The sequence below is a fragment of the Pygoscelis adeliae genome, unplaced genomic scaffold, assembly GCF_000699105.1.
Source record: "Pygoscelis adeliae isolate BGI_AS28 unplaced genomic scaffold, ASM69910v1 Scaffold290, whole genome shotgun sequence".
In the NCBI taxonomy this organism is placed as follows: domain Eukaryota; kingdom Metazoa; phylum Chordata; class Aves; order Sphenisciformes; family Spheniscidae; genus Pygoscelis; species Pygoscelis adeliae.
In genome coordinates, this window is record NW_008823965.1 from 625,013 (window position 1) to 639,075 (window position 14,063).

The following is a 14,063-nucleotide window of genomic DNA, read 5'->3' on the forward strand; positions in this document are numbered from 1 at the left end:
CTCCTTTACTTGCCCCCCTTATAATTGCGATTTTACTTCTGGATTTTAAACAGTATTTTAGCTGGGTGTATTTTTTTTACGCTTAGAGAACTTGCTTGTAAGGTGGTAATGACTGTCCTAGCTGCAGGTTGTTGTCTGGCAAGCAGCGGCTTCTAAATGCTACATAAAACCACAATCGAATTGAATTTAAAACATTGCAAGTTTATCCAGTGAAATCAACTGAATGTGATGTTGTTTAGTGGCAGTAAGAAAGCCATATTACTGTCTGGAGCTTAATTCCTATGTAGAGGCAGCTCTGGGGGAGGAACAAAGCAAGAATTAGCCCTGGAAGATCCTTGCTGTGACTTGTGAGAATTTGCCCTCCCGTCTTTGTGGGCTTTTTTGGCAACCCTCGGTACTGCCTGTGTGTGTTTTTCCAAAAACAAAGAAAGAGAAAACCTCGCTGGCCTGCTAATACACCCTAACGTGGACTTGTTGAGTAACTTTTTACCGTGATATGTTTAATGTATTGATGATATTCACAGTTACCCCTGCCTAAAGCATGTTGCTCCCTCTATGGTGATAGTAATGCAGTAATTAAAAGGTACTGGGAACTTACCAAAAAACCTCCAGCCAACCAACAAAGAACATACTTGAGACCTAGAGCAGACTTGGCTCAGAAGAGCAAAATTATCTGGCTGTGGTATAAGTAAATAATTTACTAGCCTCCTATGTCTAAGACAGCTGTCAGAGGTAGAGAATCATTTTAGTTGAAGTGGACCGTGTTTAGAGACCGTTTCGGGGCATGGTTAGGGACCGTTTCGGATTTCTTCCTATGCAGGTGGTGGTGTGGGTGCTCATAAATTTGAACTGCTAGTCTATAACAGCTAGGTATAACCCTCATAAGCTTCCTCACAGATTTCAGATTTCCATCCGGTCAGTTGCAGCGTTACTGTCTTCTATGGTCTTTAACAATCTACACTCTTTATTTGTTTGTGTAACAAAACAACACAAACACTGCAGGATATTAGCCCAGTAATATGCTGCTACGGTGAATTACACATACCCCATGCGTTTACTCGGACAGTCTGCCCTTGTACTGCATGCTAAGTGTGAAAGGTTGGAATTTGGATATTTTCGTGGTTTAATTTCAAAAATATTTTACAGACAGTATCACGATACCAAACGTCAAGCCAACAGTTTAACAATAAAAAAAATCTTTTAATTTTAGATGAAATGCATATGCTTAATAAAGTCTAATCAGTGCTTTTAAACTGGATACATATGACTATAAATGCCAGGTTTTTATGTACTTTCTCCGATGGAAATCACTGGGGTCATTTTGAGCACTCGCTTCCAAGAGTGATGTGCTTGTCAGGGAGAAAATTTGATAAATCGCTCAGAATGGCTTTACTGTGGTTTCTGTGCATTTCACATGGAAAACTTTTTGTTAGCTTTTCTGAAATCCAGGGGTAAGGAGGGACCATGAGAATGGAATTGTCTGGGACATTGTCTAGCTGAATCCCAGAGACTTAAGTTATGTGGTGCGACATTAACATTTTTGTAAGTATTAAGACACGAGAGTTTTGGATCAAGTTGAATAAGGGGAAAATGTTCATTTTTCAAAGTTTCCAAGTCTGTTGCGATCCTGTTCGTCTAAGTAAGTGCTGCAAATCATGAACTTCTTTCCCTTGCACTTCATAGATTCCAAACCCTCTGTTTGACCTGGCCGGGATAACGTGTGGACACTTTCTGGTTCCCTTCTGGACCTTCTTTGGTGCAACCTTGATTGGGAAAGCCATAATTAAAATGCACATCCAGGCAAGTACTACACCTCCCTCAGGGCTCGGGGTGAAGAGGTTTTGGGTTTTTTTGAGAGTTACACTGTGTTACTTCGTAACGAATTCTGGAGTCTCCCTTCCTGACCTGAAGTAATGGAAATTAATTTGGTGCAAAGGATTTACAATAAAGCATCTGCTAGGCTTCTTATGCTCAAAACTTAGGCAACTGAATAATTTATAGCTACAAACTAATGAGCTCGCTTGCCTACACCACTCAGGAAATTGGTGGTTAGCCAAGTTATTTACCTACGGTTTTTACCAGACTGAAAGGACTTCGTACTCATAAGGAACTTGCCTTTTTGGTAACAAATACTCATTTCAAAGAGCACTGTAACTAGCCTTTACCGGTGAAGCGGCACTTTTAAATGCTCCCTTTTATCTCAGTTGAGTGTGTAGAGAAATCCCCACGCCCTCCAGGCCCTGCAGAAAGCAGTCTGAGGGTGTGGCTCTGGGCGTACTGTCCGTAACTTCCAGGCGTGGTTAGCAATTTTTGGTGTCCTCAGTCGATATTATTTTTGAAAGGGCCTGATTTCAGAGTGTGTCCAGGTTTTCTCGCTAACTCAGAGCCTTACCGGATGTTCTGAGTTGGGCAAGCAGAATCTCCAGTTGCTTTCAAAAATTTTGAGTCTCGCTTTTGAGATGCATCACCATTTTGTCCAATGAAAGATGAAGTATCGACTCCCTGGCGATTCTTTACCGGTGGCGGCGTGGTTAGTGCTATGTCGTGAACTGCATCGCTCGCTCTGTAATGATTAGAACCAATGTTTTCAGCTGGGGCTTGGTGTTTTTAGCATCTCCATAGGGCTGGTGCAGTGCCTGTAGCTGTGTTGCTTGGAAATCTTTGCTGTCACTACATTAAAATAGCAGAAGCTCTTAGTAGTATAAAATTACTCATCTAGTACCCTTACCAAGCTGCTTCAAAATCTTTCTTTTGCCCTGAACAGAAGATTTCAATCTTCAAAACTTTTTTTTTTTTTTTTTTTTCTTCCCATCGTTCTGGTAAATGGTTATTTTACTTTGCCCGGTCCTTAAACAGAAAATAATAAATAGATCTGAAAATTCTTTCATTCACTGTGATAGAACAGCTTTTTCTCCACACTTATTTTTGTATTATCTGAATTTTTCTGCTTTTAAATCTATGTACGGTTAGAATTTATGTTCTGGCAACATAGAAATTGAAATAGTATTTGTGTAATATTCCTTTTACTATTTTATTTGTCTTGTTTAGCTAGCAGAGTGTTTGCTATGTAACTTATAGTGCTCCACACTCAGATGAAATGTAAGTGAAAAAATATTTCCCAGTGTCTTGTACAGTTGGTAAATCATCTTATTTTGTAACATGTTTAGCTATTAGAATTCTCTTTCCTGCGATGCTTGATTTCAAGCATCCTCTTGTGCAACAGCCTTGATTTTTGTAGTGATCTTGCTGCAATTTGGAATTTAGGAAACGTAAGAGTCATGGAAAAGGCTTTTAATTAAATCTTTCTCTAGGCAGGAAGCGAGTGGCTCTGGTGCAGTGGCCGTCCTGGAGCTGCTTTTAACTGGTCTTTTCCTCCAGACTGCGAAATCATTCTGTGTAGTTCCAGTCACATCCTTTATTTCCAGAGTAGTGAATGCGGTTCTCGTTAGATCATGTTTACGTTGATTTGAGGAGACGGTGGGAACTGTTTGTGTGTGTGTACACCATCTACACACAGTCTTGCTCGCTCTTTGCAAACGAACAAGCTGTCAAATATGACAAAAGTGGAATTAGCAAAGGCTCTTTTAACAAAATTTGAACTTGCGTTAGAAGAGAAGGGAGTGGTAAAATTATGGACACTTGGATTTTCAGTGTCAACAAGCCATGTGTTACAGAAGTGTCTTTTATTGAAATTATTCTGTTTCAAATAGTCTATTGCATTAGAGACAGTGACAATCTAAGTTTTTTTGAACAGACAGGTACCCAATGGCTTTTACTTTGTTCTTCACTAAGTACTTTTTGTTACGTTTCTGTCTGAAGCACATGAGCTAGCGGACTAAAAGATATATTATTTTTCACTCCTGTGATCTTTAAGTACGTGTGTTTGTGTAAGGGGATGTGAATTTTTCTGCACGGTGATGACTGTTTTTCCATGAAAACATTGTTGACGGAGTAAAGTGACCTTGAGCTTCTGGGAATTTAAGTTTGGGGAGGATGCAATGGTTAGTAACACAGGCTACAAAAACGTTGCAAGAAATGAAATCTATGAGGAAATAGAATAATAAAGTAACAGCTTTTCTCTCTCATGCCTCTTTTTGAAGAGAGTATTGAAAAATAACGATCTTGAAAGAAAAGAGAGGGGGAAGCTATGTGTGAGTGCTGGAGAAGCTGTCTGGTTGGAGAGGAACATAAATTGTCGTACCCCATTGTCTCTGCTTCCCTTTTGATCAGATGTTTCTCTAACTGATGTTTTCCTTCCTACAGAAACTCTTCGTTATTATAACATTCAGCAAACATATAGTGGAGCAGATGGTGTCCCTAATCGGGTGAGTAGTTCTTTAACACAGCAATACCTTCACTCATAAGTGGAAAAATACTGGAGGAGTCAAACTGGGTGTGCTGCAAATGGTGCTTTGCTCCGAAGTGCCAGCTTTGGCCAACACATAATTTAGGTCGTATTTGCAACTTCATTCCTCACCTCAAAGGCTTCAAGTACTTCAAGAAACATAATAGCACTGAGGGTCAGATGCCCCGACTATATAGTACCAACAGTTAACTTTCACCCAGAAATATGATACAGCTCTTCCAGTTATAGATAGCTACACTTTTAGCTGCAAACAGACTGGGGGTTGATGGACTTTCTTCAATGTTGTAGTGTGATCCTATGACAAAAAAATGAAAGAACTGTGATTTATGCAGTGTCCCAAGATGACAATACACATCTTCCACAATTTGAACTACCTTATACATTTAAAGTACTAAATCCCTCATAAAATGTCAGAATGAGAAATTTGGTGCGTAGAGTTTTATCTCCCTTCTATTAAACTTGGTTTTTCATAGGAGAAATGACAGTTTTCATGGATAAACTGTTCTGATTTTGAGAAAGTTTGTCTTTTTTTTTTTTTTTTTGACTGAGTTCTTTAGTAATTGATTACTATTTTATTTTTTAAGTTAAAATCTCACTTTAAAACAAGAAAACTAAGCAAAAACCCAGCTAACAACAGTTGGGGGGAGGGGGAGGAAGACAATTAAAACAACATACTTACATGCTGCCTCGGTGGGTTTGAATGAAGGTCGGACACTGATGATAGTGTTTGATTTTTGCCTCATATCTACCTGTTCAGTCCTGAAATTCCATGTAATTTTAAAATCCATTGCTGATGTTAACATTTCCTGCCTGGTAATCCAGCAAATAACAACGCAGCAGTGCCTCTCTAACCGTGCAGAAGTTTCATAAACTGCTTGAACGCAAACAAAGTATGCAGCTTGATTAATTTAAACGTGGGCAACTAGATCAAATCATGTGGATGTCCTCAAAAATTCATGCTTAATTGTTCAAAGGAACAATTGTGTTCTTGGGGGGGAAGCTACTGCCTGTTTTCGGTACGCTGATCAGATGAATGTCAGGGATGCAGGTTTACAGTTTTAAATGTGAGTCTAACATTTAAATAGAAAGCTTTATTGTTGTGGTTTGGTTGTGGTTTTTTTAAAACTAGATACCTAATATGGATCCAGAAAACAAATTCTAAGGTGTTTCTACTTTTCCAAGGTCTTTCACTTGTAATATGGGGCAAATTGATTGACACTTTGCTATCCAAACTGTAATAACTATTTTCACATAAAAACCAAAAAGCCACACTCCTCAAGAACAGTTTCAGGGGAGGAATGTCTGGAAATAATTCCTTTCAAAATATGTAAACTTGAAGTAGTAATGCTACACAAAGAAAAAGGAGTGTCAGAAGAGACGTTCTAGGGCATTTCACTAATGAAACAAATCCTGACTTTATTACTTCCTGATCTTCTGATTGGGTGTCTGGTTTGTAACAAACTTCAAGATTAATTTGTTGCTTTGAAAGTTTAAAAAAAAAAAAGAGAAATGTGGCTACTTTTAACCACCATTAGTTAGCTTTTCTTAGTATCAATTACACCAGACAATTTACTACTAACTTTTGATCAGCACTGCTACTAGGTAAGGTATATTTCCAAAAATTTACTCTCCTGCAAATCTTTGAGCCAAAACTAGTAGTTTTTTCCTACTTCATCTGTCTTGGAGATAATTTTGCATCGAATTACTTTGAATGCATTCACAAGACCTCTGCTGGATTCAGATTTTATTAGATGGTTGATGTCAGAGTTCAAAAATGTTGTCGGGAGACAGTAAGATTTTTGGAATGTCCCGGTATCCTTGACTTTTCCCAAGCTGTCTGCTAGCATTACCTCATCAATTTCTTTCAGAGTGGAGTATAAAACATGTTAAACAATAGCTCACATTAAATCCCTTATTATTAAATTAAAATCTAGTTCTATTTAATCTATTTTAATCAAATTCCATCCGACACAATGACTTAAGACTTTTTTTTGTCTGGGATATTGCTCTTACACAATAGGAAATGTCTAAGCACAATACTTTAAAATAATGAACATATTAATAGACAGGATAACTAAAATCTAGACAGAAGATTAAGTTATGAGATAAAGTCTGAGAATATCTGATTTTATAAGCCAGAGAGAATTTCTCAGTAACTACGTGAGTCAAAAAGCAAAACTGATTCACCTGCAGACCTTGCCCATAGCTCAACAGTTGTTTACTTCTGGTACTGGATGCTGCTGGCGTTGCACACTAAGCCTGCCATAACCAGGCTGTTTTAATATAATTTGGGGTAATTTGATTTTACAATTTTGTCTAGGTCTCCATTACAGAAGGATCATACAATATTCCTTACATTAACTAAATAAAGAAAAGGAAAAGAAGATGTGGCAGGAAATTAAAAAGCGGTTTACAAATAATTTTTGAACACATTGGTGGTAGGTAGTGCACAAAAAAAGAAAGGTGCGAAGGGTGGGTGGTGGCAGCAGCGAGGCAAATGGCAGCTGCGCCGCAGCAAGCCACGTTAGAAGGAACAAGGAGACGTGGCTGGGCTTAAGAAACCAAAGGTAGCAGGAGTCTTGAAACCAAAGCTGAAGAGGATTACAAAGATACGGATAGCTCACGTGAGGCTGGTAATTATCAGCCTGTTCTACCAGTTAATAGTTTAAAGTTGTGTTATTGCTGTCCAAAATGCTAGAGGAGGATAATGTTTTCTCTCAGGTTGTGTTACGTTCATAAGCTTTTGTGAGGAAGGATGGTGTGTAAAAGTTTTGTCCTGTCACTTAAAGAAGAGTTTAACTTACTGATCGTCCATGTAAAATACTTTGAAGCTGGTTTTAGGCCAAACCTAGCCCATTTAAAATGTTTAATTATCATGTGTGTTGTGGGTTGTCTTTTGGCTCTTAAATCTTTCAGTTTAATTTTTTTTACCTACAGCTGCAGGACTGTTTATGAAGTCACACTAAGCATATTGCTTTTAAGCACGATCATATTTTCTTTGAAGTGGCAGTTTCAAATGCGGATTAAGAATTCCCAGAAAACTACTAAAGAAATAGTTCTCAAAGCACACACCACCCACAAAACTGTCTGCCATCAACTCTGGGTAAATGTTCAGGAAGAAAAAGATCTAAATTTTTTTTTAATTCAGCATGCTCTGTTTGTATTTTGTGAAAACGAGCTACTAACTTTAGAACTTCAATAGACCTAAAGAATTCAAAAACGGGGTTTATATAGCGTTAGGCAGCGCGTGGCCTTCCCCTCAGAAGCATCTGAACTTCAGTGGCAAGCGGTACAGCTGCACCCCTTTTGGACAAATCCCACCCTTCGGGCAGAGAGATTCCCTCTGACTATTGTTAAGTTAATGATAAACTCCCGTCGGCTGCGGCAGGTCTTAATTACAGCGGCTGTGATAGTTACTCAAAGGGGAGGCATGAACGCTGCTCGTAGGATACACCAGGGACGCTATCTTCTTAGCAAAATGAGTGAACTACTGCCTGTAGCGAATGATGCCCTGCTAATTTGAAGAGAAGTAGAAACTAATCTCTTCAATTAATGAACTGAGTCAATAAACTAATTTGGAGTTTTAATAGAAGCCAGTGAAATGCATGTAAAAGAACTGCCATACTGCCACAGATCTTTAAAAGTTGATTTGTTAGTGCCATGTTCTGTGGGCGAGACGTGTTAACGGTGTGAAGGGTAATTCAACAAACTCAGACCTGAAAATCTACCCCAAAATACCAGTGCTTCCGAAGGGTTTCTTAACCTCGTGGTTTTTGTGGAACAAATTTTCGTGCTTACCAGCTATGCGGGCTGGTTTTAGTGATTGTGTGTCTTAGAGGAAACAGTTTTTTGGTAACAGGTACTTGAACCATTGCCTTGACAAACCAGTTTGCTGCTATTTATTGTGCCGTAATTCTTTGCTTCACAACTTAATCTCAGTTAATTCTTGTAAGGAGCATGATGTTCCTTTCACGAAAAGAAGTACAGATGGAATCACGGTGACCGGTGTAACTGGAAACTTTGCTTAAAGATTGTATATTTTTTTCAAAAATAATTTACAATATAGGTTTAGGTTATTTCTCTAGAATATAAGTCAAGAAGCTACAGTGATAGAAAGGGCTGCACCAGAAATCAGTTGTCCTGGGGTGGGAAGAGCCCTTTTTTTGATTCACATCGTGCCGTGCGGTCGCCTGGGTGTTTTGGGGGCCTTCAGCAGGGTACGACCCCGTAGCGTGGCCTCTGCCAGCTCATCTCCACTGCCTCATATCGCTCTGCTCTGGGCAGACCAGCATCAAAGGAGCCGGGCACAGTCTGCCAACCACTCCTCCTGACCTGGTGGACCTTCGTTTTGCACGTGTGCCAGAAAGTCCATGTCCTGTTGAACCGGCGTCTTCATTAAAGGATATTTTGAAAAATAGGTTCCAGTCAATATTTAAAACACAACCTGTGTAGTAGAATTCAACCGAAAATAACCTGAGGTGGCTGCGAACGTGGCTAACTGAGCAGTGACTTCAAGATCTCCTGAGAGAAATGCTTCTGGAAGGTTATACCAATACACCTGACATTTCTTGGCAGAATAAATCGATGGCTCTCCTCCCACAAGTATATCAGAAACCTGTGGGACTGTGCCCTCATAATACACCCTGTACACAATAGATCAGCTCTGCACAAAAAAGGCTTTAGTGTCTTGAAAGGGACGCAGATGTGGATGAAATTTGAGTAGCTTTGGTGTTGAAAACCTTCCAGTGGATCACAACAGAATTATAGAAGTTTATTTGCAAAAGGCTTGTAGGATTTAACTCCGAACAAGCAAGCTTTTTTTTCCTAAGTTGTGTGCAAAAATATATCTTTAAACTACAAACAGAAGTTTCCTTACAAAGAGCAGTATTGAGCAGAGTTAAGAAGCAGCAGTTCAGAGATGTTGCAATTCCTATTTTTGAAAGCATTGATTTTAACGTAACAGAATGTCCCAAGAAAAAAAATGTTTGCGGACAGCTCGGTTAACGTGGGTATTGGAGCGTGGCTCCAGGTATAAATGACGTCAAACGTGTAACAGTTTTAGCTTAGTAATCTTCAAATAAGATATGTTCTTTCTTCATCTCGTAAAGCAAGTGAATCTGCCAAGTAGCCTTTTAACCCCCAGAATGTTTCTGTTGATCCTGACCATAAACCAGATTTATTTTCTGCAATTTTAGAACACTGAACGCAGATAACATCTAAGTTTCACCACATGCTCTGGGGCCGAAGTGGCGGTGACAGCGGCTGAAGGCTGTGGCTGCTCCCTCCGCGATAGCCCAGGTTTTGCTGCGAATGCTCCCTCTGAGCCGGGGTCCAGGTTTGCTGCAGCATCATCTGTCAGGGCTGAGTCAGGCGGGGAGTCTGAGGTCCGCTCTGAGTCACTGCGCAGGGTCCCGGTATTGGCGGAGCCTCAGGGAAATGGATGGTTTAAATACTGTGAGAATCTTTATCAGCACAGGAAATGACAGCTCATTAAAATACTAACCGTTAAGCCTGTTTAGATCACTGTCTGGAAAAAAATTAACCATTGAAGGTTCAGATAACTTGCAGGAAGAAAGGTGCTCTGTTTAGGCAGTGAACATGGCATGCAAATTAATCAGCTTTGCTAATTGTCCAGTGGCGTAAAAATATTTCCGCTGGGATCTATTTTTCAATAGTCTATAAAAGGTCTAACTGTCAAAGAAGTTGATCTCGTGCTGGAGCAAAACTTCCAGTTTCTTTGGCGGGAGGGACGGCTGAAATAACCCAGCGTGGTGCCTCTTACCGAATGCCTTACTGCTTTTGAGCTTCAGGATGGATTTTTCTTGTGTTCTTACAAGGGAATGTAGAAATGTGAGTCTAGTACAGAGAAACTCTGTGTGGGAGGAATGGGCGTTGGGTATGATGATTTAATGATGTTTTGCATAATTGTTTGGAAGCTGAAAGCCTTTGCTTTGGCCCCCTGGCCTAGCTGTCAATAGCTAGTCTGATTTAAATAAATTATTACAAAAAGAGTTGGAGGTACTGGGAGGGAAGACCCCGTGCCACACGCATTCTTCAGTGCCACTTAACTCCCTTTTTTCGCAGGAGATAATCTCTGGCCTGGGGCCATGCTTGCTGCAGGACGCAGGGCGAGACCCTGAACGTGGGCAGGGTTTGTGCTGACAAAAGGCACAATGATATTTTCCTCTTAGTTTGGTTTTCTGTTGTTTCAGAATTTCTTTCGCTGTTGTCTTCATTCCGAATTGTAGTGCTGGCATTTCCTAAAAGGATGTTTTTCTACAGCTGGACTAGCCCAAATAGCTGAATCTGAGTGAAATGTATACGATGCTGTTTGTCCCCAGACGCTGAGAGGGTCCGGACGAGGACAAAATGTGCATGCCAGAGAGTCTGACAAAAGCAATCCCCGTGTTAACAGTTAAACGGTTTTTCCAAATTAACAGCTGTGGATATTAGAGAGATCATCCATAAACCGGGGTTGTGACTCAATATTGCATCACCTTTCCAAGCAGGGCTTCGGTGTGTTTCGGCCTGGGAGCCTGGCGGCTTGTTTGCACCCATCTATTCAATTATTATGGTTCTCATTTCCCTTCAGATTACTATGTCCATGATAAAATGGACTTCCACGTTTTTAAACCTGCAGTGCTTAATGTTTCTTGATCATCACAACTGGGGACTGAGTCCAGTTGTTCACATGAGCTGCTGAATAGGGTATAAAATTCAGAACTGAATGCCACTGAACTTCCTATCTATATTTTTAATTTCCATCAAAATAAATTGAGTTTAAGAACTGCTTAATCAGCTGCTTAATCACTTGCTGATAGAGGCCTCTTAAAAATGAGAAACTTTCATCAGCAGTAACCCCCCCCCCCCATATTAATGTTTCTAAAATGTGGGTCTACAATGGCAGCTTCGGTGTTTCTTGAAAATACTTGCCAATTCTAACATTTCTCTCTGAAAAAGCAGGCGGATGTGCACATGTGCAGAGGTTTTTGTAAGATGGGAACTTTATATCCTAAATTGTGGACTGATAGATTATTTTTTTGTGAAATGTTACCGCAGTGATACAAAAATGCAGCATTTGATAGAGAACTGTACTTCAGCATTTAGCACAGCTTGTAATTATTTGAGTGTTCATGAACTCTAAAAGCATAGGTTATGAAATTTCAATAACTCAGCAGTAACCTGCACTCCTCAAGTTCTCGTAAGATGAAAAATATGCCTTTCAGAAGTGCAAATATAATGATTAAATGGTTTTGAAGAGGTATTTTTAATATTGGTAAAATGCAGTTGACTGGAGTACTGAGTAACTACTTTTTGTTAAGCTGGCTTAGGGAAAATACTTTTTTTTTTTCTTCTCCTTTTGGTTTGGTGCTTCATCCACGTCCATTTGAGAAAACTCCTACCTGTAGTTCCAAAGATTCTGTTAAAAAGATAAGTCTCCCAAAAATCTTCCCTGCCACTTCGTGACTGGTGACATGCCTTTGAGGTTCAACTGTTGACAGTCATTCTTGGAAAAGCAAATTAATAACCTGTACAGTGTATTTTAATGAACACAGGTTTGCTGTCACCGGAATAGAAGTTTTAGGACTCATGCTGTCAGAATCTGTACATAGCTGGTGTAATTTTTAAACTAATCCTAGAACAGCTTTGCTGAATCTCTGTAGTGTGGTGCTTCAAACAGATGTGAAGTTTTGGTTTATTTGTTGGGAAAAAAAAGCTATATAGTTTTTCATGTGGATAGAAATTGTAGCTCTTAATTAAAAAAAAAAAAAAAATCAAAGATGCATTTGTTTAATTACAAATACCAGGTAATACTTCCGAAACCAGGCTTCAGTAAGTTCAGTTCAGTGAAGCAAAATTCTTAGTGGACATTTATGTTGTAGTATTAGAATGCAAGTAATGTTTTTTACTGAAATGTTATGATTTATTGAATTTAGGCTGTACCAAAGGCTAGTGCAATTTTTTGGAAGTCTGTTTTCAGTTTCAGTTCCATATGAAACATTCCATTTTAGCAGAGAATCAGAATGAATTAAAAATTGGTGTTTAATGTTAACTGTTTATAAAACTTCTTCTGAATAAAAACTTCTTTAGAGGTTTTTCTTCCTCAAAAAAAAATCCAAAACATTTTTGTCTGAATCGTATGGTAAGACTGTAGCGAGTCTCTTTGTTCTTCAGGTAAATTTTGTTGAAAGGACAGAATACACAAGAACAGCCCCTCTCTTCCCAGGAGCGCATCCTTGTTGCCGATTAACTGCAAAATTCATTAATAACAATGACAGCAACTAGTGAAATGTATTTCATTGCTTATTCTGACAGACACAACTTCTAGTGAATGGCGCTTTTTTTTAAATTTTTTTTTTTCTATTGAAGTCCTTAAGCAGCTCACTCAGACCGACGCTTGAAGCCTTTGAGAAGGGACAGCAGGTTGTGTGTTTGGGGGGGTTTTGTGTGTTTTGTTTTGGCAGATAGAGACTACAAAGTGTGGATGAGCTAAGTTCTGCTGTGGGCTAAGGTCCTTTTATTTTCTTATCCTTTCATATTCTTTATTTGAAAGACAATAGGCTTGATTCTCAAAGGCAAATGCAAGGAATTGGTTTTAGATTATACTAAAACAGGGTTATCTTCTAGCATCTTCCCTTCTTAAGTCGGATGTGTAAATACGCCTGTGGTTTGCATTTAGACTCCTGAAACTACAGCGGTCTTTTGAAGGTGTGTCTTGCAGTCATTGCGAAGTGGTGCAGAATTACGATGCAAATCTGTTCCTCCTGCCTGTGTACCTGCGTCTGGTTTGAGCGTAATCCCTGAAAATGTATATTGAAGTCTTCCCCCTCCTCTTTTGATGAAAACAGGGTTAGTGAGTTGAACTTCACAAGGTTTGCAGGGGGGCACCACTCACTTGTTTGTAATTAAATAAAATGCAAGCTGATTTTTAGGACTTCTAGAACTAAGGTGGTGTCTACGCTTTGGATATTAGGTGCCATATATGTTAGCTGGTTGATTAAATGATTGAATTTTGTCGAAAGAGTACAAGTAACCAATACTGTCCCGCTGAAAAGGGATTTCAAGAATTTTGTTCCTAGTAGTGTGGATTCATGATTTTCTAGATGTTACTCTGCTTCATTTTACTCCTTATTTAACTTTATGCACCTTTTTTTCAGTATTAAAGTCTCTGCGAATGTGCAGACTTTTAGAAACCAAGGTCCTTGCATTCAGGATCTTACAGTTCGTCAAAATATCTTTACTAAAATGAATCTCGTGCACTTAATTCTTAGTCATGCTCACAAAAAAAACCCCAAAACGGAATACTTTTAGTGAAAAAAAATGTGAAATACAGTGTTGATGCACCAGGATCTCTTCAAGCCAGCTGAACCTGGTTTTCATGTCTTTGTTCTGTTGTTTAATGCTAACTGGGCATTGACTTAGTTCAGTTTTCAGGAAAAAAATGGAGGCGTTTGAACAACCATTCTGTTAATCATTCATCTCTCAGCATTTAAATATTCATTTCATAATCATGCAGAAGTTTAAAAGTAAACTGTTACCTTTCAGTAGCTTTTCCGGGCTCCCAAGTGTCATTTGAAAAAGAAAAGAAACCTCAAACTGTAACTCATTTTTAAAACTGACTCGTACTGATCAGCGAGTCATTAGGGTAATTTTTACCACGATTAAAGTCAGCTTCGTAAGGGGCGGTTCTGAAAAA

General features: G+C 39.1%; 1 protein-coding gene across 1 annotated transcript in view; it reads left to right on the plus strand.

The window, feature by feature from the left end:
* VMP1 (vacuole membrane protein 1) overlaps positions 1-14,063 on the plus strand; it is a 64,598-nt gene that overhangs the window by 46,568 nt on the left and 3,967 nt on the right. The window contains exons 9-10 of the mRNA XM_009323884.1: positions 1,684-1,800; positions 4,264-4,325. Coding sequence (XP_009322159.1) covers positions 1,684-1,800; positions 4,264-4,325 — 179 coding nt within the window. The remainder of the gene's footprint in view (positions 1-1,683; positions 1,801-4,263; positions 4,326-14,063) is intronic.